This window comes from Bombyx mori, chromosome 23 (assembly GCF_030269925.1).
Source record: "Bombyx mori chromosome 23, ASM3026992v2".
In the NCBI taxonomy this organism is placed as follows: Eukaryota; Metazoa; Arthropoda; class Insecta; order Lepidoptera; family Bombycidae; genus Bombyx; species Bombyx mori.
The window spans coordinates 12,565,839-12,589,518 of NC_085129.1; the positions used below are offsets into that span (position 1 = coordinate 12,565,839).

The 23,680-nt window shown below is 35.3% G+C and overlaps 3 protein-coding genes across 5 annotated transcripts in view; 2 read left to right on the forward strand and 1 right to left on the reverse strand.

Annotated features, from left to right (window-relative positions):
• Positions 1 to 310: 310 nt before the first annotated feature.
• Positions 311 to 3,336, forward strand: LOC101740613 (uncharacterized). The gene is made up of 3 exons (XM_004932650.5): positions 311 to 522; positions 1,700 to 1,893; positions 2,008 to 3,336. The coding sequence occupies exons 1-3, from the start codon at positions 497 to 499 to the stop codon at positions 2,136 to 2,138; spliced, it is 351 nt and encodes a 116-aa protein (XP_004932707.1). The 5' UTR covers positions 311 to 496; the 3' UTR covers positions 2,139 to 3,336.
• Positions 3,337 to 4,054: 718 nt separating this feature from the next.
• Positions 4,055 to 21,385, forward strand: LOC101738187 (ionotropic receptor 25a). Its single transcript, XM_004932711.4, has 12 exons — positions 4,055 to 4,199; positions 4,733 to 4,882; positions 5,282 to 5,584; positions 5,760 to 6,174; positions 6,294 to 6,408; positions 6,581 to 6,820; positions 6,996 to 7,384; positions 9,334 to 9,537; positions 11,397 to 11,582; positions 14,789 to 15,121; positions 19,884 to 20,124; positions 21,000 to 21,385. The coding sequence occupies exons 1-12, from the start codon at positions 4,088 to 4,090 to the stop codon at positions 21,108 to 21,110; spliced, it is 2,799 nt and encodes a 932-aa protein (XP_004932768.2). The 5' UTR covers positions 4,055 to 4,087; the 3' UTR covers positions 21,111 to 21,385.
• A 493-nt stretch (positions 21,386 to 21,878) lies between these two features.
• LOC100174824 (fez1) overlaps positions 21,879 to 23,680 on the reverse strand; it is a 98,664-nt gene continuing 96,862 nt past the window's right edge. For all 3 annotated transcript variants that reach the window (NM_001130878.1, XM_012695852.3, XM_012695853.4), the window contains 2 exon segments: positions 21,879 to 22,813; positions 23,199 to 23,415. In NM_001130878.1, the coding sequence (NP_001124350.1) occupies positions 22,109 to 22,813; positions 23,199 to 23,415 (922 nt within the window). In that variant the 3' untranslated portion in view covers positions 21,879 to 22,108.

A 23,680-nucleotide genomic window follows, 5' to 3' on the forward strand; every position in this document is an offset into this window, starting at 1 on the left:
AGTGGTTCATCTAGAAAGGCATTGTAGAAGGAAAAGGACAAATGGGGTAAACCTATTACGATTATTTTTTGCGAATAGTTATTACGAAAATTTTATTAGATAATTCTGGATTTATTAACGGTTAATGAAAATTGCTGGCTTGACATTACCAATTTTTAAACAGGGAGACAGAGCGAGGTATATCAGCGTTTGCCCTCCTTGTTTCAACTCAAGTGGACTTCAAGGTTACTATTTGCAGTTGAAACATAGATACATAGTCATCTCTTTTTGACAGCAGGTTTGGTAATTTATTTTATCATAATGACGTTCACGCGCAAACTTCAGAGTAGGTGCGTGTCCCCCCGCGCCTCCCCTTGATTTTTCCGTCCCTCCCTTCCTTCTTCATTTGGACGTCGGCTTTAGTGCAGTGAGCGTTGTTTTCCGTTGTGCGTAACACGTGTTTTGAATTTTTATTCACTTTTCAAGTTATTTCATTTTTTTAATCTACCTTGCAACAATGGCAGACGCAGCCGTCGACAAGAAGTAAGTGCTTTTTAACTATTCATTCATTAAAAACGTATAATAATTCAAAATATTTTTGGCGGCTTAAGAAAACGTGATCAAAATGGCTTCCTATTTACAATTTATTATTATGTTTTCTTGAAATTTTCTTACAATTATTGCCAGAAATACATTTTTAAATATCTTTAACCATTATAGATATGCATATTGTTATTCATATTGATACATTGTTAAAGCTCATTATGTATTCGCCGGTAAATATAAAACACGCGGGAAAATCGCATCATTAAAAACTGTGTTCTTAACCGCATTTAGCCAGAAGAAAACTGCAAGATAGATTATTTGTTCATTAATAATCCGGGCGTCGTTCAATTTGTATGCATTTTCCGTTACATGCCGCGTATTATAATAAAAGGTGAAGCGAGAAGCACGCCGGCGGTATGCGCGTTGTTGTAACCAAGATGGCGCTGCTTGCGCGGCGTTCCGGCGCGGGGCGAACCCGCGCGCGCCAATTCGAATTCAATTCGCCGAGACCTCGAGTTTTGCAAGAATTGTGGCGGCAAACGTTACGTTATCGGTTGCGCGCGTTGTCATTAGTTATTTTTAACGTTTCATGACTTGCCATCGGCCCGTACTGTTCAACGGAGTGAAACGTTCAATGAGAGTAGTTCACGATGTATTCTTATGTTGCAACTTTCCCACATGCAAGCTTGCGCAACAGTCACTTGTTTTGTTCCGGCACTTTTCCTTTTACTCCCTTCCACCTAGCTGTCTAACATTATAACGTAAACTGTTGCAGTGTCGTTCCGGCTCAATTACTATCAATCGGGTCCGTGAAGCCATTGTCGGCTTTTCCCCACTGTAACATTCATAGTTGATAAAAATCTAGTAGCACCGAAATATTACATTTAGTAGAATAACATAGTTAAAAAAAAACGAACATGGATTAATTACATAGTAAATAAAATAAACATTACAATAATTAACGAAATTAAAAACCAGTTACAATGGAAAGCGTCCTTCAGCTGCCACTTTGATTCTCCATTGTTTATGTAAAAACATCTGTGTATACAAAATGGTTTAATATTGAAACATGCACATATCCTCTCAATCTATTAAATTTATTACTGTATTTATTAAAAAAAATAACAAAGCTATAAAATTTTTCAATTTATTAATTCACAATTTTTACTTACAGGGAAGTTGCACCTGAGGAAGTAACCTCAACTGAGCCAAAAGAATCACCAGTCAAGAAGTCTCCAGCTAAGAAAGTTGAAGCTGCAGAAAGTAATGGCAAAGAGAATGGTACCGATGAAGCCCCAGAAGATTCGCCTGCTGAAAATGGTGATGCCGAAGAAAGCAACGATGCATCTGAGAACGGTGATGCCACAGGTAGAATATTTTAAAATATTATTTTTTGCAGGACTTATCAAATGAATTGTATTTTAGTATTACGACAACAATAATAGTGACAAGTCATTAATGCAGTACAACTCCCATTTGCAGAAAAGAAAGAGACTGGTGTGAAGAGGAAATCTGTGGCTCTTGATGAAGAAACAGCAGAAAAGACCACTCCCGAGAAGAAGGCAAAAGTAACGGAGGAAGCCCCTCCAGCAGAGGAAGAAGCGGCTGCCTAAAATCTCCTAAATTATATATGCTTGGTTTACTGCAATGCATCAATGCCCATTAGAGTTCAACTCACATCCACATATCCCGCTCCTACAAATGTATTACACCCATACTGATAGCCTCATACTATGAAGGGTTGAGCTCTTTTGTGTCTGATTTAAGTTTAGGTTTATATAATAATAAATACATTGTGTATTAAATTTTACCTGTAAAAGTACCTGCAAATTGTAAATTTATGTATGTAACTGCCAGTGACTGAATGCATCGCAGTGAACTGATCACATAAGATTGAGTGTTGTATGCTGTTTTACGTATCGTTGTCTTTTTCAGAGGACGTAGGTACGAACCGTTTATCTACGGTACGAAGATAGTATCGTACATAAGCATGGTATAGCCAGTAACATACTGCCAAAGTAATTCACCTCAGTGAAAACTTACGATCCGTTCTGTGAACGACGCGTTTTATAAAAACAGCTTTCGAAATAAAAGGATTTATAGATAAACTAAGGTTTATAATTACATCTTTAGGTAATTAATTCAGTTATAAATTTAAGTTAGCAGTTAAATATCGCACATTGTATTTCATAGGCATTATTACTTAACCATTTAAACATTCCTTTGCCATTTTTGGTTACAGATTGCTTTGTGAACACAGTACAACCTTCTTTGAAGTTGCAAATTTCACAAAAAAAACTAGGGTTTCGGGGGTTGTAGTTTACACGTGATTTTTTTGTAGACGCGTTTAGAAGGTCGTACAATAAAATATTGTTCACGTTGCAACAGTAATTTTAAGATATGGAGTTAAAGTTCAAAGTTGACAAATAGGGTAATAAGTCCATATTGACATACTTACTTGTGTGCTATTTTTTTTGTACTTCTATGGACATCTTTATTTGTCTTGTATCCTTTCTTTTTCTAATTTATTTCTAATGTAATTTAATAAATAGCAGACCTATATAATGTAAGAGAATATTTTTTGAAATGAATCTTCATTTTGTAAACTTTGATTGTACGTACGTAACAGTGTTCCTTAATAAGATTAAATGTTTTGACTAACTTTTTTCAGGTTTTTAATTCCAACTTGAGTGTTGAGAGTAGGTACTGTTTAGTGTTATAGTATAGACTTGTACAGTTTGACAATTCTTCTCTCAACTGTGGAGTGAGTGTTTGTAAAACATTACTGGCAATAAAATAGTCTCAACAAAATGTTTTTTTTCTAAACAAAGTTATCAACAACCTCTACAGAAAACGTTTCACGAGGCTATCAAGCAAACTTAGTCACGTCTATAAGTTTATCAATTGCTGCTCCGTGTGAACATTTTATATTAAATTGCTAGTATAGAAAAAAATATACATGGTTTGTATGATGAGTGCGCATTTCTTAGTATCCCAAAGATTCTCATTGCTGCTAAGCTGTGGGGCGTTCTGATTTGGAGGATAGGATAGGTACATAGGTACTAATTTTACCAAACAGTGAAACTAACTTGTCCTAAAACGCATACCTACCTATTAGCTTTGCTAATGGCTTTAACATCGGGAGGGCAGCGAGCTCATCTACCCATCCAGTGTAAAAATAGCTACTACTCGAGGTCAATGACATACAGCGGATGTAGACAACGTGGAAAAGATCAAATTTGAGAAAAACTAGGTTACCACTGAATCGGCCTCGTGATGCTTCGCGGCACTAAATAGGATGTTCATTACACAACTATGGGGCGTGTAATAAGCTAGTCAACAATAGGTACTTACAAAAACGAACAAAAACAATTTAAAATGTATGAAGAAAAACTCAGAAAATTGATCGTATAACAATAAATATGATGATTGTCTAACAAACGATGAGCCACAATGTTGAGGGGTAGGTCGAAACAAGGTCATACATTTCCTTGGTAACTAAACAGAAAACAAGCTCCTCAGACTAAATAAATTTCACTAGTTTCCCATATCCGTCAATGATATGTGCCGGAGTTCCCACATATTTCAGAATAGTATGCCTTTATTTGTGGTTTTCCTACAGTTTTTCATTTTTAGATTAATTGTTTCCCAGACGACGCAGAATATTAATGTTTGTGAGTATTTTTGTATAACTTTAGACCTTGCTTTTTCACCATTAAATACCTACCTTCGCGGTTCCGGCTTATGACTCGCTAAGGCCCAGCGCTCGCAAGATACAGTTTTTAACGAAGTTTAATAACCGCTGTTGCTAGTGCTACTAGTACTTTTTATGAAATAACACAAATAGCTCATGCTAGAACAGCTAGCGCTTAAGTTAGAAATGAATAGTTGAAGTTATATTTTCGCTGACTTCAACATAAGTTTCTGAAAGAATATGTTTAAAGATACAGAATACATGCATGCCATTTACCTGTTTACCGATAGAGTTAGATAATTTAAAATTAACCCGTAATAGATAATAATTTACTACAGCGTTGATTGATATCTGAGCTCTTATTCAAGGAACAGCTAAATATTTTATATTTAGCAACCCTAATTCGACATGAGTTATTCTATCGTATATTACGGATGCGTACTCAAATAGAACTAAGAAAGTAGAGTGACCAATAGAATGTAATAAAATAAATTTAAATACGTCGGTTTCCAGTATTAATCAACGAAGAAAATAATGCCCTAGCTGAAAAATCCTTTGAAATAGCGAAAGAATATGTGAGACGTAATCCAAGTTTAGGATTAGCGATAGAACCAGTTATTGTCGTTGGAAACAGATCTGACGCCAAAACTTTCCTAGAAAATGGTAAGGTTATACATAAGGGATTTTCTTATAGACAAAATCTTGAGTCGATTGGTCATGATAACCAAGTAAAAAAGTAATCACATAACACGTACGTACAAAACCCTTTGTATTATTACCTGAATAATAAACGTAAACAGCTGAGTCTGATTTAAACAGTTGCTAGGCTATTTAGTGAAATTGTATATATGTACCTTAAGAAAATTTTCACTGAACCATTAGATGAAAATCTTGTACGATTTACTGTAACTAACACGACAAACCGACATGTCACTAGTAGGTACATATTTATGGAGCACGGAGATGCTTCAAGGTTTTTCCTTGTCGCGAAAACGAAGCGATTAAGCTGACAAAATTACTGTAGCAAATTGTTAATTTTATTAGTAATGTTCAGAGTTATAGTTTGCAGGAAATACAACGATATGCTATCATCGAAAAAAACACCTCACGTTGTCTTGGATTTCACAATGACCGGCGTCGGATCAGAAACTATAAAATCTTTCACCGCTGCATTGGCATTGCCAACGATATCGGGTTCATTCGGACAAACGGGAGATCTACGACAATGGAGGTCACTTAATGCTAACCAAACTAAATTTCTTCTGCAAGTGATGCCTCCTGCAGATATTCTACCTGAATCCATCAGAGCTATTGTTACTAAACAAGATATCACGAATGCCGCAATTATCTTTGACGAGCTTTTTGGTATGTAATTGATGGCCTAATTAATTAAAAGTCCTCTATTTTCTTAATTTAATAGTTAGTAGTAGTTGTAGTTGTTAGTAGGTGATTATATGAATATCTGATGTTCCTATTTGTAATAATTAAATGTACTATTTATGCGATTCGGTAATCGTGTTTTTTAATTATTATTTTTTAGTTATGGACCATAAATACAAATCTTTACTACAAAATATTCCAACTCGTCATGTTATTACGCCAGTAAAAAGTTTTAACAAAGAAGACATCAAAACTCAATTACGCAGCCTGCGGGAATTGGATATAGTAAATTTCTTCATTGTCGGTAGTTTGAGGACTATCAAAAACGTGCTAGACGCAGCGGATGAAAATCAGTATTTCGGCCGGAAAACGGCCTGGTTCGCGTTCTCGTTAGATAAAGGAGACATTACTTGCGGCTGTAAAGATGCCACAATTGTTTATATGAGACCAACGCCAGACGCAAAGAGCAGAGATCGTTTGGGAAAAATCAAAACCACTTATAGCATGAACGGGGAGCCGGAAATTACATCTGCGTTCTACTTCGACTTGTCTTTGAGGACATTTTTGGCTGTCAAGTAATAATCGCCTTTATTAATCTAGCATTAATGCTGATTCCTATACCGTACCGAGTGCTCTGTTGTTTGTCTAATTCTAGCTTGGTTTATTCCGTGCATACGCATTTGTGAATTTCCAGATCCCTACTGGACTCTGGCAAGTGGCCAAATAACATGAAATATATCACATGCGACGATTACGACGGCAAGAATACACCTAACAGGACCTTGGATCTTAAACTGGCTTTTCAAGAGGTACGTTGACACAATAACATAATTTCTCTGATTCGAAATTATATTTACGTTTAGTGATGTAAATAATGAGATATATCTAATAATAATTTACACCTCACTGAACTGTAATTTAAATAACATTTTAATAATTTTACGGATTCGCACTTTAGTGCTTTGAGCCTTGTGTCCACAGGTGAAAGAGACTCCAACTTATGCTCCGTTTTATATCCCCGGAGACGACCCTATGAATGGAAGAAGCTACATGGAATTTAGTACTGATTTATCGGCAGTTACCGTCAAAGATGGTGCTTCTATAGGTAGTAAGGCCCTAGGAACTTGGAAAGCTGGTCTTAACAGTCCGCTGTCTTTGACTGATTCCGATAACATGAGCGATTATTCCGCTCAACTTGTGTACAGAGTTGTTACAGTCGAGGTGGGTAAATGAACTCGCTTTGTTTAAAGTCGTTGTCAACCTGATAAAAATTTCGTCAGTTGGCTGAGTTACAACTGAACAAACATTTGGTCATTGTGAATAACGTATGCGTCTGGAATTATTATTACCAATCTATAAATTACGAATTTCGTTTCATTAATTCATGTATTTTTAGCAACAACCTTTCATAATACGAGACGATAATGCCCCTAAAGGTTTTAAGGGATATTGCATTGACCTAATCGAGGAGATTCGTCAAATCGTTAAGTTTGATTACGAAGTGACTTTATCACCTGACGGTAATTTCGGAACGATGGACGAGAATGGTAACTGGAACGGCATCATAAAGGAATTGATCGAAAAGAGAGCGGATATCGCTCTAACTTCTCTGTCAGTAATGGCTGAGAGGGAAAATGTTGTAGATTTCACAGTGCCTTACTACGATTTGGTGGGTATAACGATAATGATGAAGTTGCCTAGAACACCGACGTCACTGTTTAAATTTTTAACAGTACTGGAAAATGACGTGTGGCTGTCGATACTTGCCGCTTACTTCTTTACCAGGTAAGCCACGATGACATCATCCGATTTATACTCGGTATCGCAAAACAAGTTCTCTACGAAGATCGTCTCGTTCGAGGTTCCTTATATTTTATATTAAATTTTCTACAAACATACTTCTTGTCTCCTTTGTATTAATGAAAATCAACAGAAGGTTAGCCGTCTTCTTCATTGAATCAACAAGCGCCATGTCAAATGAACATAAGCTTCATATTTTTTATTCCGTTACAATGGAAGTTGTGGATGAAAAACTGCGTTCTCTATTACTATTATTTAGACGGATCGATGGGTAATGCTCACTTGTTTCTATTATTTCTTATCTGACAGATTTAATAGAACGAGGTCATGCAATGGCTTGCTTAACCCATACAACGAACTGTTGCTATTTACGATTGTATATACTTAATGTATGCGTTGAACTAAATTTCATTGGAGGTTGAGCATCAACTAATTTTCACGGGAATTTAAAGTAGTGTTAGCAGTGTTATGTGTTGTAACTAAAGAGTAATTAACCCTTTTCAATGCCGCTCTTAAATTCTTTAAAAAAAAGAACGTGGATCTTAATACTGAACGTGTTTCAACTGTCAAGAATAAATAAATCCAAACACTAACCTAACCTATAAATCATATTGAGATTAAAATGTATTATTTATAGTGATAACCTCATTGTGTAAAAAGGTCGATTATTAAATGAAAATTTAATTCCAAAATCCTCAAGGTCCCCTGGCGTCTGGTTTCATTTTGATTTTAACTGACTTCAAGCTGAGGTTATTAACCCTTAAATGCATGATTTTTCGTTTTTAAATACCATAAATCGAAACAGGTAGATAATTAAACATAGATTAAGGCAAAAATAAAGAAAAAAAAATGTTTCTTCTAAAAATTATATTTCTATAAAAAAATCTTAGTGATGTAGATCTACATCAGCATGCATTACAGTTTCTAATAATAATGTAGCTTAAGTCTTTAGTACTACATATTCTATTAATTCCGACCGTTTGTTTTTTTTTTTTTTTTTTTTTTTTTATTGCCTTTGTAGGCAGACGGGCATACGGCCCACCTGATGGTGAGTGGTTACCGTCGCCCATGGACTTCAGCAATGCCAGGGGCAGAGCCAAGCCGCTGCCTACCGGCTTAGCTTTATATTTAATAGCTTTATTTGACAATTTACTCATGACATACTAGACGTTAATTTATATTGAAAATTTTTACTTAAATGTTATATGAATAACGAAATTGTAAATATATTCAACCACGTTGAAGTGTTCTTGAGAACATTACACTTAGCAACAACATTTTTTTCTTTGCTATTTAATTTTAATCTTTAATGCTTCGAGTTATGGTTCTAAATTGAAATTCTATTTGGAATCAATTGTACACGTTGACGTGAAACATTAAAACGTATTCAGCCGATTTATTTTAAAGTAGGTAATGAATACGGAATAATCTAAACTAAACATTTTATATGTAACTTTGTTGAACATTTTATGTGGAATTCGTGTCATTTGTGTAGTGTTAGACTATTGACCAAATGACGAGTCTTATAATAATATTATAGCTGTTTAAAAGATGTTTGGCGGAAAAATATCGCGTCCACCGCCATTCGGTACAGTTGTGGTTCATCTCAATAATTAAGAGGGGGCGAGTTTGAATCGATACAATTAGTTCTCGGGAGGACACATGCGTTTGCTAAAGGAATTGACCTCGCATGTACCGCCTTACCTATTTGCGGTGATTAAAGTTATTCCAATTAAATCGGATATTGAGCACTGCCGCTATAAAATCTATAAAAATGTGTAAAAATTTATAGCACATTTTTTGTGGCAAATTAGAAAAAAATATTGGAAATATCAAATCTTCCATCGGGACCGATTGGTCTCACTCTAGTCTGATATATTTTAAAAGACCGACTCAAAATCGTACATCGTTAATCGAGAATAATCATTTCTCAGCTTTTTAATGTGGGTATTCGACAAATGGAGTCCGTATAGTTACCAGAACAATCGAGAAAAATACAAAGACGACGAGGAAAAACGCGAATTTACGCTTAAAGAATGTCTTTGGTTCTGTATGACGTCACTTACCCCGCAAGGCGGAGGGGAGGCGCCGAAAAACCTATCCGGGAGATTGCTTGCCGCTACTTGGTGGCTGTTCGGGTAAGTATACTTTAAGCTTAATTAATTAACGGATTAAAAAAGCACCAGTTCTGCAATGTTTCGGTACCGGTAAAATGGGGCGATTAGGGATTGAGAGGCGAATCGGGAAAAAACCGGGAAAATCTTTCGACGCTCAATATAAGTTTTATATTCGTTGCAAAATCTTCCATTTTTTGTAGTTTAATAGTAGAATGTTGAAAGTTCACAAAACAACTCTGAATATGCATGATAATAGCTGCTAACTTATAAAAAATCGCGTTTCAAATTAACTTCCTGTGGTGGTAATTATTTTAGTGCTAGAAACTTTGCTCTCTTTGATTTATTTGATAATAATAGAAGACGACTATGATTTATAAACGTTATTTAGTGTTTGAACCAGCATATATATTAAAGGTAAGTCTCAGTTGTTATTGGTTTTAATGTATTTGATTAAATAAAAATACATGTAAAAATCTGTTGTTTTTGGGGATATTGGGGACGTCTTAGGTACAAATAACAACGAAAAAGAGGTCAATTGGGACGAGAATACGTGTAATGGAAACGACCTAAGTATAAATAGGTACAGGTTTGTAGGGTTGTCTATGTAGTTATAACAATATTTTTTAAATTGTTGGTAAAAATCTGGTTTATTCGAAGCGAAATTGGGAATAAGTCTTTAGTTGAAATAGATAAGCAATTTAATATAAGTAAGTCGATTTTGCAGAGACATGTAACAAGATCAATGAAATCTCAAGGTGGACAAAAATGTCTAAGTAATACATAATAAAATATTTAATATTTGTTCAGAGTAGGGGTATTCATCTGATTAATCCATGGAATAACCGACACACCTAATCTCTTAACCCAGATAGAAATATCAGCACTGTCGATTGCACCTATAATTGAGGTGATGTCTGCCATGTACTTTTGTCAGTTTTTCAATTTTTTTTATTGATGATCACTTTGTTGGTGCAACTAAATAAATTAATTAATTAAAACTATATATAAAAATAAAAGTAGTGCCAACCCTAGCAAATTTCTCATTTCGTCCCAATTAACCGCAATTTTCGGGTAAATAGGGATTACACCTATTTTTGCATTTTTTGCTTAAACTGGAATGCTAGTTGCATAATTTTAAATTAGACAACAAAGATGCCCCCAAGACTCAATCATTTTGATCCTGATATAGCATTATATACATCAACAACTACCTTAAAATTGCTCATAAAGTTGGAATTTGTCCCTAATCGCCCCATTTTACGGTATTTAATGAAGTATGTACCTAAATGTTAAAAATATATATTTTAATGTAGCTCAAAAACAGCCAAAAACATGCTTAAATAATAAATCGAAATAGCAATCGATTTATTCGTTTCGTTTATCTTTCTAATTAGTGAGGATGCTTAGTAATTATTTGACTGAAGTGAGTCTTTTATAAGAAAATGACATTCTAAGCTTCCGTTACACATACACACACGCGCGCGCACCCACACACGCACACAGACCAAGCTAATAAAAGCGTGATAAAAACAACGAAATTGGTACGAAAAATGTGAATTTTAGCCTTTGAATACCTACTGAATCTGGTTCCACACTTGCCACTAATCAATGTGTTCGTGTCGTTGAACTCTTGTATTATGTATTTAACATATTATGAGTAAGACCAGTCACGAGACTACAAAGCTGAAAAATGCTTCTTCCTAGTAAATTATGGACGTAAATGGCGCCATATTCGAAAAATTTGTCACATTTAATTTCGTTCCGAATTCGAATAATTAAAAAAACATAGCCATTGTAGATTTTCGTGCGAATAGCTTATTAATAATAAAATTAAATTTACTCATAGATTATTTACATATTTCGATGTTAATAATTTTCAGTTTTATAATAATAGCATCGTACACCGCGAATTTGGCGGCTTTCCTCACTGTATCTCGTTTGGATACTCCAATAGAATCGTTGGACGATCTATCGAAGCAATACAAAATACAGTACGCTCCATTGAATGGTTCTGCCGCCATGACATATTTCGAAAGGATGGCCGCTATCGAAGTCAGATTTTATGAGTGAGTATATTTAATTATAATCGGTAGGACGTGTTGTGAGCGCACAAGGATAATTTCCTTCGATTTAGCATTCATATTTAAGGCAGCCATCACAACAATAAAGCGGTCGGTTACATTCACGTGTATGAGTCATGTAACAATTCAACACCAGCTATCTGCAATCTGCCCGTCCACTGCCATCTGCAAATAGCACCTTATTACTCTCAACATACAGGTACAAGTTGCATTAAGACTGGATACGCTAAGCTCTTAGTTTACTAGTGGTAGGGCGTGTTGGGAGCCCGCTCGGAAGTTACCACCGCTCTGTCGCGAAGCATTATGTTGGTAGGTTGAGGCAGCAGTTCTATATCTGTGGACAGTCCAGACTCACATATTCCACGCGCACCCTAGGCGCGGAAACCTCATCCATGAGACTGTTGTACTATAGACATGAGACTTACAACTCATGTCGCAACCTGAATGGTGATATTTACATTATTAATGTCTATGGGCTCTGGTAACCAGTTAATATAAGGCGGATAATGAGCTCGATGATCGGCATAAGCAATAAAAACACATACACACGCGCGCAATTTAACAGAATCAACTACACATAAAATAGTACTTGTAATCATTATCGATCTGCACAAGTTGATAACAAACGTTGAATAAAACGTTCTCGCAACGCCATTATACGTAAAACAACGAAACTTGTAGGCATTCATTAGATTCATTAGCATCATTATTTACGAAAACACTGAATTAATATCATAGATGACATTGACACGTACATTGCCTTGTGACCTTAAAAGTTGCCGTACAGGCGTTTTATAGGACGATCAACGATTTGTTGCTTAAATTCGAATATTAATCGATTTCGTTGGTCATACGCACTCTTTTCTTTAATTATCGCGCCCAAACTACCTGTGCGGTTTAATATTCGTTGCCTAAAGGCATAGGTACTTTCTTTGATTTTCGCGCGCAAACATGGCCGATGCTACCTATCATCTTATTCTTGTATTTTTATTTATATCTTCATACTTAATTTTCGACTTTTCGAATACTTTATTTTTCGTGTCACGCAGGTGACGCACGCCAGGTGTTTTCGCCGCGAGGGCAGGTCGCCAGTAATGAATGAAAATGTTTAATGACATTTATGTTTCGCAAAGGAAACTAACTGGTTACAATATTTATATACCTACCTACCGAAGAATTCGTATTGTAGTTTTTTATTAAGAATTAATGGAAGCGAGCACTATTAGGCTCGGTCGCTTTTCATTGTTTATTTGACAGACAATCTCGTAGAAAACCTTATGGTAAATAGCTACAATCAATGAATTATTTAAAGGCACGCCTATCTTTATTTTTGCCAGTACCTTTGCCAGCCGTATCCGCTGGCAAATTCTTCTATGTTTCTTTAACGCAAGCTTTAGGAGAAGATAAAAAGTGCCTTCACACAAAACGCAAACACGGACAGTCAATATACGTCTGAAGTGAAGATAATTTAGCACAAACGCATAGGTTTAAAATAGTTTTAGCAATGCTCATGCAACAATTGAATCATTTGTTGAAGTTTGAACTTATAAAACACAAATAAATAGTTAACATATTATCAATGTTTTAGTAAACGCTAATTTTGTATCCTCCCCTCCATTCGTACATAGAGAATGGCTTACACGTACAACGTTTAATTTTTATCTAATTTTCTTATCGGTCACACCTCCACGCGTTTTTGGGTTCAACGGGTTTTTGATAAGCGCCTTTCTTTAAAGACTTGTTTTTTTTTATATTACTTAGTGGAATTTCGTTAATAATAAACTTTAACCTCAAATCACAAGATTGAAATAAAATAAAAAAACTGTTTATATTTTTTGTTTTTAAATTTTCGTAATGTCAAACGTTTACCGGACTCCATATAGACATTAGACAATAATAACCACATTTGAGATCAAGCCTCATCGTATAAAGTATTGAGGGCTCTTTCAATATCTCTCTATATCTCATCTACATCTTTCAATATCTCTACGTATCAGAAAGCATCGATTTATCGATTTTCGATATCTATTAATCGAATACATCACTTAAATAACTAATCATACCATTTGATTTATCGTTTATTATGATTGTAAACTATTTTTATCGTATCTTATTAGAACATTATCATAATATTATGAATGATAACACTTATAATCAGTACCTACATCATATAAATAATTCATTCATTTTAAATCATACTGTTTCGCATAGTATAACTTAAAACCCTAAATTAATAATAGGGTATATTACTGTTCTGTTGGATTTTTTGGCGGGAAAGTGTGGAGCGAAGGTTTGTCAAGGTCAAGGTTTGTGAAGGTTTTTCAAACCTATAATAATATAGTCTTATTAATAGTTTAGCACCTATAAAAGTGTACAAGTGAAAGAAAATGAAATAAAGTCGACCTGGCTTCTGGGATGATTCCCAAAAGCCCACCGAAGTCTCAGTACCAAATAAAAACTAATTTACATGAGACTTGTATGATCTCGTTCCATTTAATTTCATCGTAATTGAATAATCTCAAATAAATCAACTTCAACTTGTTAGCGCCATTTGATTTTTCATATACCAGAATATGTAGGTTTAATATACTTATACAATATCATATACTTATACAATAAATGAAGATTTTTATAAATTTGACACTGGCAACTATTGCATCGCACGAAACTAATTGCCATGCTTAAAAAATAAGAAATTTTATGATGGTACCGTTAAATATTTTTATAAGCAGAATTTATTGAGATTTTCGTTTCTTGACTCACAGAATTTCAGGTTTTACAGTTTATTGAACTTAGGTTTTCAATCTCACGATAAGATAAACGTAGACACAAATCAAAATAATATTTATATTCTCCCAGGTGATGGAGATAGATAAGCTAACAAGCATCTTTATTTGAGTTAGGGTATTTTTATAATCTCATACCCTGACGTATCATCCTAGAGTATCTTGTTTTCTTTGACGAATGTTTGGATTTTTTGAATCTTACAAAGTTATTGGCACCACTACACCATCCATTTCTTCTGGACATCTACATTATGCTTAGACACTCTGATCAAAATGTGTATTTTAGCCTATAGTTGTGAGTACGTTATATGTCGTATTCAATAATGTGTGAGCTCTCGTAAACTTTGAGCACGTTTGTCTTCTAAGTGTTTGTTTGCGTACTAACCAAAAATTAATGAATTGTAGAATATGGAAAGAAATGAGTTTGAACGACAGTCTAAGTGATGTCGAACGCGCTAAGCTAGCCGTATGGGATTATCCGGTCAGCGATAAATACAGTAAAATGTGGCAGGCCATGAAAGAGGCAGGCCTGCCTAACTCGATAGAGGAAGCCGTGCAAAGGGTGAGGGATTCGAAGAGCTCGAGCGAAGGTTTCGCCTGGCTGGGAGACGCTACGGACGTTAGGTACTATGTCCTGACGAGCTGCGATCTTCAGATGGTCGGAGACGAATTCTCGAGGAAGCCTTACGCTATTGCCGTGCAGCAAGGATCTCCTTTGAAAGACCAGTTTAACAACGCGTAAGTAAAACACAATAGATACGGAGACTAATTCTTTTCTCACTATTTATTAAAAATATTAGTATATTCCGACGTCAATTGATATACAGCATACATTACCTTGTCACTAATTACACGGCTCCAAAATGAACTCCCATTCACGGCGTTTCCTGAGCGCTTCCATACCCAATCCTGTGCACCGAATGGTAAACAGTCGACGTCGCCCTAAACACCACGTCATTACGGATCCTCTCGATCCATTAACGGTGCTTTTAGGTACCTCTAGCACCGGTCACCGTCCTCGCCGAACCTGTCGCTTGCAGACGAAGGGCTCGACGAGTAAATTAACCCATAGACACAGCCAACTGAGTTACTCGCCGGATCTTCTAAGTGGGTCGCGTTTCCGATCCGGTGATAGATTCTGCGAAACACTGCTCATGCTAGGGTCAGTGTTAGCAACACTCCAGTTTGAGCCCCGTGAGCTCACCTACACGTCAAGGAGAAGCTGAAATAGCCCCTCAAGGCTGTCAGCATAGGTAAGAAAAAAAGAGCGGTTAGATATAGCATTTTTTTTTAAATTATGATAATTTAATGTTCTATTTTCAAATGTGTTTCAAAAAAAGATTTCTCTATGGTTATAATGAAAACTATGTACTTTTACGATTTAATCTCACGTTTTTTTTTAATTTTCGTTTTATCATTTCCTCATCTTCTCGAATACCTATTTTCGTGGTCACCCGACAACTGAATCGTCGAAGCGTCGCTACGAATAAATATAAGTCGTCGGAATTAATATAATGACATTAAAATCGCGGGATCAAACTATAAAGTTATATCTTAGACGCGCGAAAACCGAGGAAAATCTCTATGGTGAGCTCGGCTGTGTTTCAGGAAACGAAGTCTATGCCTTGGAAAGAAAATAATTTCGAAAGACTTCCTTCTAGAGTATACACCTACTTGTTATATTTAGTTATGCTGTTATTTACTAACGTATATAGGTAGACACGTGTAGTACCCTAAAAGTAAATCACATCTATTAATTGTAAATAAGCAACCTATAAGATGTTTTTAATTTACAGTAGTAGGTAGTATTTCAGTTGTCCTTCGCATTTCTGTTGTCCATGACCATCCATGAACACTCATTATCGCACAGGCTCGTCTGCTTATTAAAGATTTTAGAAAGTTGTTCACTATCAATTCCTAAAATAAACGCGATCAATCTTAATTTTACTTGCTTCCTGACATTTACTTTTCATTAAAGACCGAAGACAACCTCGCAGTGATGAATCGTAGACTTATTTTAGTGACACAGAGTAAAATTACATGAGGGTAATGAACAGAATACTAATTTTTATCTTTTATAACGCTCGCACGCTTACCTAGCCTATATATAGTCTGTAGAATGGAAAAATACTGTAAGAATGTCTAGAATTTTTTGTTTTACAACTAACGCCATCTAGTTTCTTCAATATACAACTTTTGTTCTGTGAAACGATTTGGAATCCAAATTACATACTCATAAAGATTTTTGTATTAACGCAAAGATTTTCCGTGGCAACAGGTAGCTGATCAATTTCAGATACGAACTAAAACATTATTTTCACCCCGAGGTTGTTGAAAACGAAAACCAATTAGGCATATTTTGAATTAGAAGATTATTAGAATTATTTTAGAAGATATTATACTTTCAAAGATTCTTTGTAATTGAATATTGTTGTAGGTATCTAGGCCGCTTAAATTCTCACAGCATTTGATATAAAATCATTCCAGGAAAATCACTGTCCTTTTTGTGCGTAATAATACAGCTTTAAACAAGGTTGTCGATAGAAATCACTCTAACCGTTAATATTCCAAATGGTTTACGTTTATAAGCTGTGACTTTAAATTGTAGTTAGAGAACAGATTTCTCCGGCTATTTGTATGAATTATATAGTAATGAATGTTTGGATTGTATACATAACTATAGTCTATACTTACCGTACGTGCAATGATAAGGATTTGCCTGTCTGGTAATAATATCGATGAAAAGTAATAACTAATGTCTTGCTAGCGCCTAGCGCCATCTATGAAGAACCACGGCACCTGGAAACAGACTACAAACCTGCTCTAGTCGAACACAAATTGATTCACTTGTCCTTTAGCGGAAGACCTTGTACCGATGACCTCAACTAATCACAAATAAACATTACCAACGTTGTTATTAATACATATTGTATTTATTATGGCATCATAATTTTGTTTCAGCTTGTATAATGTTTCGTATAATTAATTGGCAGCTAGTAAAATCCGAATCTTTGGACATGATTACGTACACATTGATCGCGTTTTAAATTATGAGTACATATAATTAAAACGTATGGTATTGTGAAGTACATTGAGAATGTAGCGTCTATTTTATTGATAGAAAGTAATGTTTAATTGTGGTCAAAGATTCTTTGAGTGTCGATAGATGGCGTTAGTATTATATTTGTTACTTCAGATGTTCTTTCTTTGATTCAATCTTTGACTTGAATTTTATTCAATCGTTATCAAACTTCACATGGATACCCGTAAGGACAGCTTAAAAATTTCCTAAAAAACTTATCTGAATCAATCCAGCTGTTGATGTACTTAACATGCATACACAAATTGATTTTAATAAGTATATTTATAGATTACGAGATAATAAAATTATGATGCAACTAATGCCTACAACAAGCTCATCTATGTTTTCACTTCTAAATTATTTATTACTGTTGTTCTTTGTTTATACCGCCATTACTCGGTTACGTCATAAGTGGATACTATTAATAAATTACGGCTAAACGCATCATCACGTTTCGCATATTCTACTATGCGCGTGGAAATGATGCATAAATTGAAAATTTGTTTGAAAATGCTGCTTTTCTGTGCTGGGGTTGGCACAGCAGCATCTAAATGTATCGAAAGAGTGCTTTAAATAGATTGGAGTGTAATTTTCCTACCGCCTGTCTGATAGCAATCTGTTTTCGAAATTGGGATAAGACCTGTAGGTAAAATGGGGTTTATTTTATTTTATTTTTGATTGTTTGGATGAGAGTACGAGCTCACAGCCCACCTGGTGTTAAGTGGTTAGTGGAGGGTGGAGCTCATAGACATCTACAACGTAAATGCCACCACCTACCTTGAGATATAAGTTCTAAGGTCCATTATAGTTACAACGGCTGCCCGACCCTTCAAACCGAAACGCATTACTGCTTCACAGCAGAAATAGGCGGAGTGGTGGTACCTACCCGTGCGGACTCACAAGAGGTTCTACCATCAGTAAAAAATTAATAGTTTAGGAAAGGATTAGTAGCAGTGTTGGATTATAATAAAAGACGAACATTATTCTCGTATTAATAGATTGATACCTACTCATAGCCTTTGAATACTGTTGCTATTGAGGTCGCGAACCGCTTCAATTTCCAACTTATAATATCAGTAAAATTATTGACAAGAATTCACGTAATGCATCATTGTAAACCTATTGTAATATGTAACTGTGATATTAATAAAAAAGACAATCAAAGAATCTAACACTTCGGTCACAATTCATAGTATTCGAAAAAAAAAAAAAAGTCAAAACTTGTTATAATAAAATGTCAAATTTATTTCTGGGTTTTTACTAAATTACGTGGCTTCCTAATGATCCCGTGTTGTATTCATTAAATCGTACAGAAAATTTAGGTTCAATATATCAATTGTCTCTTACTGTCATCTATTGTGCAAGTAGTGAGTTTCTTCTAAGTTGTATCTACTCTTGCAAAAGATGTCACTACTAGTCCCATTTTATTTTAATTATCTAGGTATATATTAATACGTGAAGCAGAAACTTTGTATCCCTTTTTACGAAAATTGCGCGGACGAAAGAGTATTACATTTTCTACACTTATAGAGAATATAGAGAAGAAGTGCAAAATGCTAATTTTTTTTTTAAAGAATGCATAAAACATACATTAACTCAATAAAGAAAACATTACACACACTACATACCATGTATTTGACGCACACACGCATGCATACTATTTATTGTCAAACTTTTGTTCTTGACGTCTGTGGTCAAATTGAAAATAGATTGGCGAAATTTGTGATTATAGAAGTATAAAATACAATCATAATAGTGTACAAACTTACAATTCCAATTAATTATAGTCGAATTTCGACTATTGCGGGACCTCTAGTAATTATACAATTATCAATTGATGCTATGAACGGTACGATCAGAAAATTATTTTATAGTAATAGCGGGTTCAAGTCGACGAGTCACACAGATTTCACAACGTGAATGCCACCAGCCATATTGAGGTTCTAAGTCTCAGTTAGTATATTAGAACGGCTTCTCTACTCTTCAAACAGGAATGCAATACTGTTACGCGGCAGAAATAGGCAAGTTAGTGGTATCTAGACGTGTAAGCTCAACCCTACCCCGGCAGGCCAAGGCTAGGCTCTGACCCTGGCATTGCTGACGTCCATTAGCGCTCATCATCAGGTGGGACGTATGCTTGTCTGCTTACAAGGCGAATACTAAAGAAAAACCCTACTACCAGTGTGTGGTATATTCACAATTAGCTAAGAATATGAATATGAATAGTTATACAACTAACTTTCACAATAGAATATAATCTTGATCGCTCTTAGTGATAAGACCGCCAATTGTACTTTTTTGTATTTAATTTATCGCACTGTTTATTTGTTTTTTGGTGTACAATAAAGAATACTCTCTCTCTCTTTCTTGGTGAGAACTATTGATTTTTCAATTTCGTTTCGTTCGTTATTGATACAGGATTCTGCAGCTACTTAACAGACGTAGACTAGAGAAGCTCAAAGAAAACTGGTGGAACAATAATCCCAAAGCGATGAAATGTGAAAAGCAAGATGACCAGTCCGACGGGATCTCTATTCAGAACATCGGAGGTGTTTTCATAGTTATCTTTATGGGGATAGGACTTGCTTGCATCACTCTGGGCGTCGAGTACTGGTGGTATAAATGGAGGCGACGTCCAATTGTCGGTGACGTCACACAGGTATGTCTACATAATATAGCTTTGTATTTAGTGAATAAAAAATCGAAAATAATATGTAGAAGATGTTACTAACCAAACTAACACTAAACATACCATAACGGGTCAAATGACCCATTTTGAGCTTTTGTCAATGCAATTTTGCAATTGCATTTTATTGAAAATGCACGTTTTTCTACAGTTTTATACTTCTTTTTGTTTTCTTTTGATTATTTCGAGTAATACTTGTCGCATACCGTTATCTACCCGCTACTGTAGAAATAGGTACCAGTAAGTGTTGGTATGATTAGTTGTAGGAAGTTGAAACTTTATTACTGTCATTTTTTTTTTTGACGTAGATATGTTTGATGTTCGAGCAAAGGTTTATAGACATTTTTATCTTATGGAAGTGAGAGAACACTGATTCCAATCAATTTTTTTCTAATCTAACGGTTAAATCTAATTTTAACTTGGTAACCTGGTAAAGCTGGTCGAAATTAAACGAAAAGAAAATTTCGATTGACAAACATACGAGAGAAAATGGTACGTACTAGACTTCTGTCTTTGCCTATTTAAAAAAAAAGTCTAGTTTCAGCTCAATGATCAAACATTAAATTGAGACGTCATGATTACGCATTCCATTTTGGTTTTAAAGTTTAAAAAAAAACATTTTTCTAAAATCTTCCTAATGATACCACTAAAGCTTGTCAATTTCTATTCAACAAATACTAATAAGAAAATTGGACGACCAGCGGATAATATTAACCGTTTTGTTATTGCCTATTTATACGCCAAATTAATTATTTATTTAACGAAGTCATCGTGGTCTAAACGATAAGACGTTCCAGTGTATTCGTATCGAGCGGTGTGACTGTATCATTATCATAATATCATTTCAGGTGGAACCAGCTAAATCAACGAGAAATAACATCGGAAATTTCGTCAAAGGCGAAGGATTCACTTTTCGTTCTAGAAACTTCGGTCTCTCCGATTTAAAGCAGAAATTTTAAAATCTAATTCTATGTCAGATTTAGAGATCTGAGATTTCTTTGATAACCGATCTTAAAAATTTTATTTTAGAGAATTTCAAAAACGTAAAAGTGATAAAATCTTATTGGCCGTGTGTCTTGTTGCTCTGTTTTTATGCAATATATTAATTGTTTCTGCTTATGAATGTGGTTTATAGCGATGTCGTTGACCTAGTTTACTCGTAATATAATAAGGTTCTGCTCCATAAATTTTATATGCAAGTGTGTGGAAATAAACACGTTTATTATGCACAGTATTACGAGAATTTTATTAACCCACCCACAAATCTATATATTAATACGTGAAGCAAAAACTTTGTACCCCTTTTTACGAAAATTGCGCAGACAGAGTATGAATCCAGACATAGTGAATATAGAGAAGGAGTGCAGGTTGTTAATATTTTTTTAAATACGGATAATAAAAATACATAAAATAAATAAAAAATTACATACTCACTACCGTGTATTTGACACACACACGGATGCATACTTTTTGTTTATTGTCAAACTTTTTTATTGCTTGTAGCCTGCGGTCAAATTGAGAATAGATTAAATATTGTTTGTCTTTATTAACATTAATATTTGTCGAAGGTGTAGTCTTGGCGAAATCTGTGATTATAAAAGTATACAACAATTGACAATAGACAACAATTGACAATAGAATTGTAATAGTGTACAAACTTATAATTTCAATTAATTATAGTCGAATTTCGACTACCAGGGGATCGCTAGTACCGATTAAAAAACGAATTCTCAATTCGAAATATTTTATTATTATTATAATAACTTATTTTTATCTTATAAAAATAGCACAAATCGATAGATTCCACGTTTCCGAAATCCACAGACAACGTATATCTTAAACTAACAAGTGACGTCACCGCCAGAGTATTATTACGCGCGATTCCGACGCCGGCAAGACACTCCGACAACGTATATTTACAGTATGTGTAAGATAAATATTAATTTTAGATTTGGTATTAAAGTTCTATTGCCTTCCCGTGTTTGTTTATGTTCTTCATGTTCTTGTTGCTCAACTCGAGCTCCAGTCTCAGTCCGTCGACTTCGGCTTCGAGCGTGCGCGACCTCTTGAACATCTGCACGTAGTTCATCTGTAACTGCTTCTGGTATCTTAGCACCTTGTCCTTCTCCTCGGACCATTTCCTCCTTTCGTTGTTGAATTGCGTCTCTTTGTTTTGCAACTCGTGCTTGAGGCGGTCGAGGATTGAGTTCGCGGGGCAGTGGTCTCCGCACGCGTCCGGCATCTCTCCATTCAGCCTTTGGACTTCGGCGTCTTCTAGTGCCGAGTCACTGGACGTCCAGTGATATTCATTTGTTTTGCAAACGTCATATATCCCCCTCATGGTCCTCCCGCATTCGATACCCTCGTATCCGCTAAGAGAAACATCAGACAGTTCTTGTCTTAGCTCCTTGAGTTCGGTCTTCAGTTTGTCTATTTCGTTCTTGTTCGTTTCCTTTGTTTTGTTCAGGTCGGCGATGTTGTCTCTCAGGTCGGCCGTGAGTCTGTCCACTTCGGATTGGAGTCTGTTCACGTTTTTCTGTTTCTCGTCCGATTCGGCTCGGAGTCTCATGATTTCTTTGTCTTTTTTGTCGAGCGTCTCCCTCAGCTGGCGGCAGTCAGCTTTTAGTGTGAGATATTCGTGGCCCTTTGTTGTCTGCTCGTTCTGTAAACGAAAAAGTTGTCATAGTTTATATTTTTTGTGTATTGCATTAGTATAGATACTTGCGTATCGTCACTGTCAAACCAAAATCTGCTATGTGCAAAAACTCTATTTTGAATTAGGTAACGAGTAAAAACATTTTCGTATAAAATTGTATATGAAGGTGATATTTTAAGAACTGTATCAAATGAAAGCTTTAGATAATTATTAAAGCTATAGACACATAGCATTTTTTTATACGGTAGATTGGGCTGTGAAATATACGAAAAGGTTAAAAAGTATAAATCTCAAAAAGTGCTCATAGCAGATTTTGGTTTCACAACGACGATATGTTTTGTGCTACCATTGTCCCTGCTAACATTTAGATTCATGTTGACGGTGAAGTTACCTGAGCATCCTTCAGTTGTGTCTTTAACAGAGCGATTTCCCCCGCCCGCTGGCATAGACTCCATTCGGTATCCTCAAGTCTCTGTCGTAAGAGCGCTCTGTCTCGCCTGACCCTGGCGAGTTCGGCGTCCCTCTCGTCTCGACGGCTGCCGAAGCTCTGTAGCATGAGGCCACGGGGAGCCCGGAGACGAGCTTCATGCCGGAGACGGTCCGTTGTACTAGAAAAATAAATAAACGTCCAACGTGAATGTTTAAATTAATTATAATACAATTTACAGTGGTTGTTTTCAAGGAAGATTTTTGATTATACAAATGTTTAGGACGTCATTAAAATACCAATAATGTTTTATCAACAATTTAAATTGCTAGTTAACTCAAAGACTTTGGCATATTATGATTTTTTACTTTTCAATCCAAAAATCATCTTATTTATATTGACAGGAGCACTACTCTCGAATATTTTTACTAGTGTTAGGACCTCTT

Excerpts from the sequence above, each read along its gene's own strand:
- LOC101740613 (XM_004932650.5), top strand. The coding sequence starts at position 497 with ATGGCAGACGCAGCCGTCGACAAGAA. Across the intron at positions 523-1,699 it reads GACGCAGCCGTCGACAAGAA|GGAAGTTGCACCTGAGGAAG; the intron begins GTAAGTGCTTTT and ends TTTTACTTACAG. Across the intron at positions 1,894-2,007 it reads TGAGAACGGTGATGCCACAG|AAAAGAAAGAGACTGGTGTG; the intron begins GTAGAATATTTT and ends TCCCATTTGCAG.
- LOC101738187 (XM_004932711.4), top strand. The coding sequence starts at position 4,088 with ATGTGCCGGAGTTCCCACATATTTCAGAATAGTATGCCTTTATTTGTG. Across the intron at positions 4,883-5,281 it reads CAAAACTTTCCTAGAAAATG|TTTGCAGGAAATACAACGAT; the intron begins GTAAGGTTATAC and ends TCAGAGTTATAG. Across the intron at positions 15,122-19,883 it reads AAAGACCAGTTTAACAACGC|GATTCTGCAGCTACTTAACA; the intron begins GTAAGTAAAACA and ends TTATTGATACAG.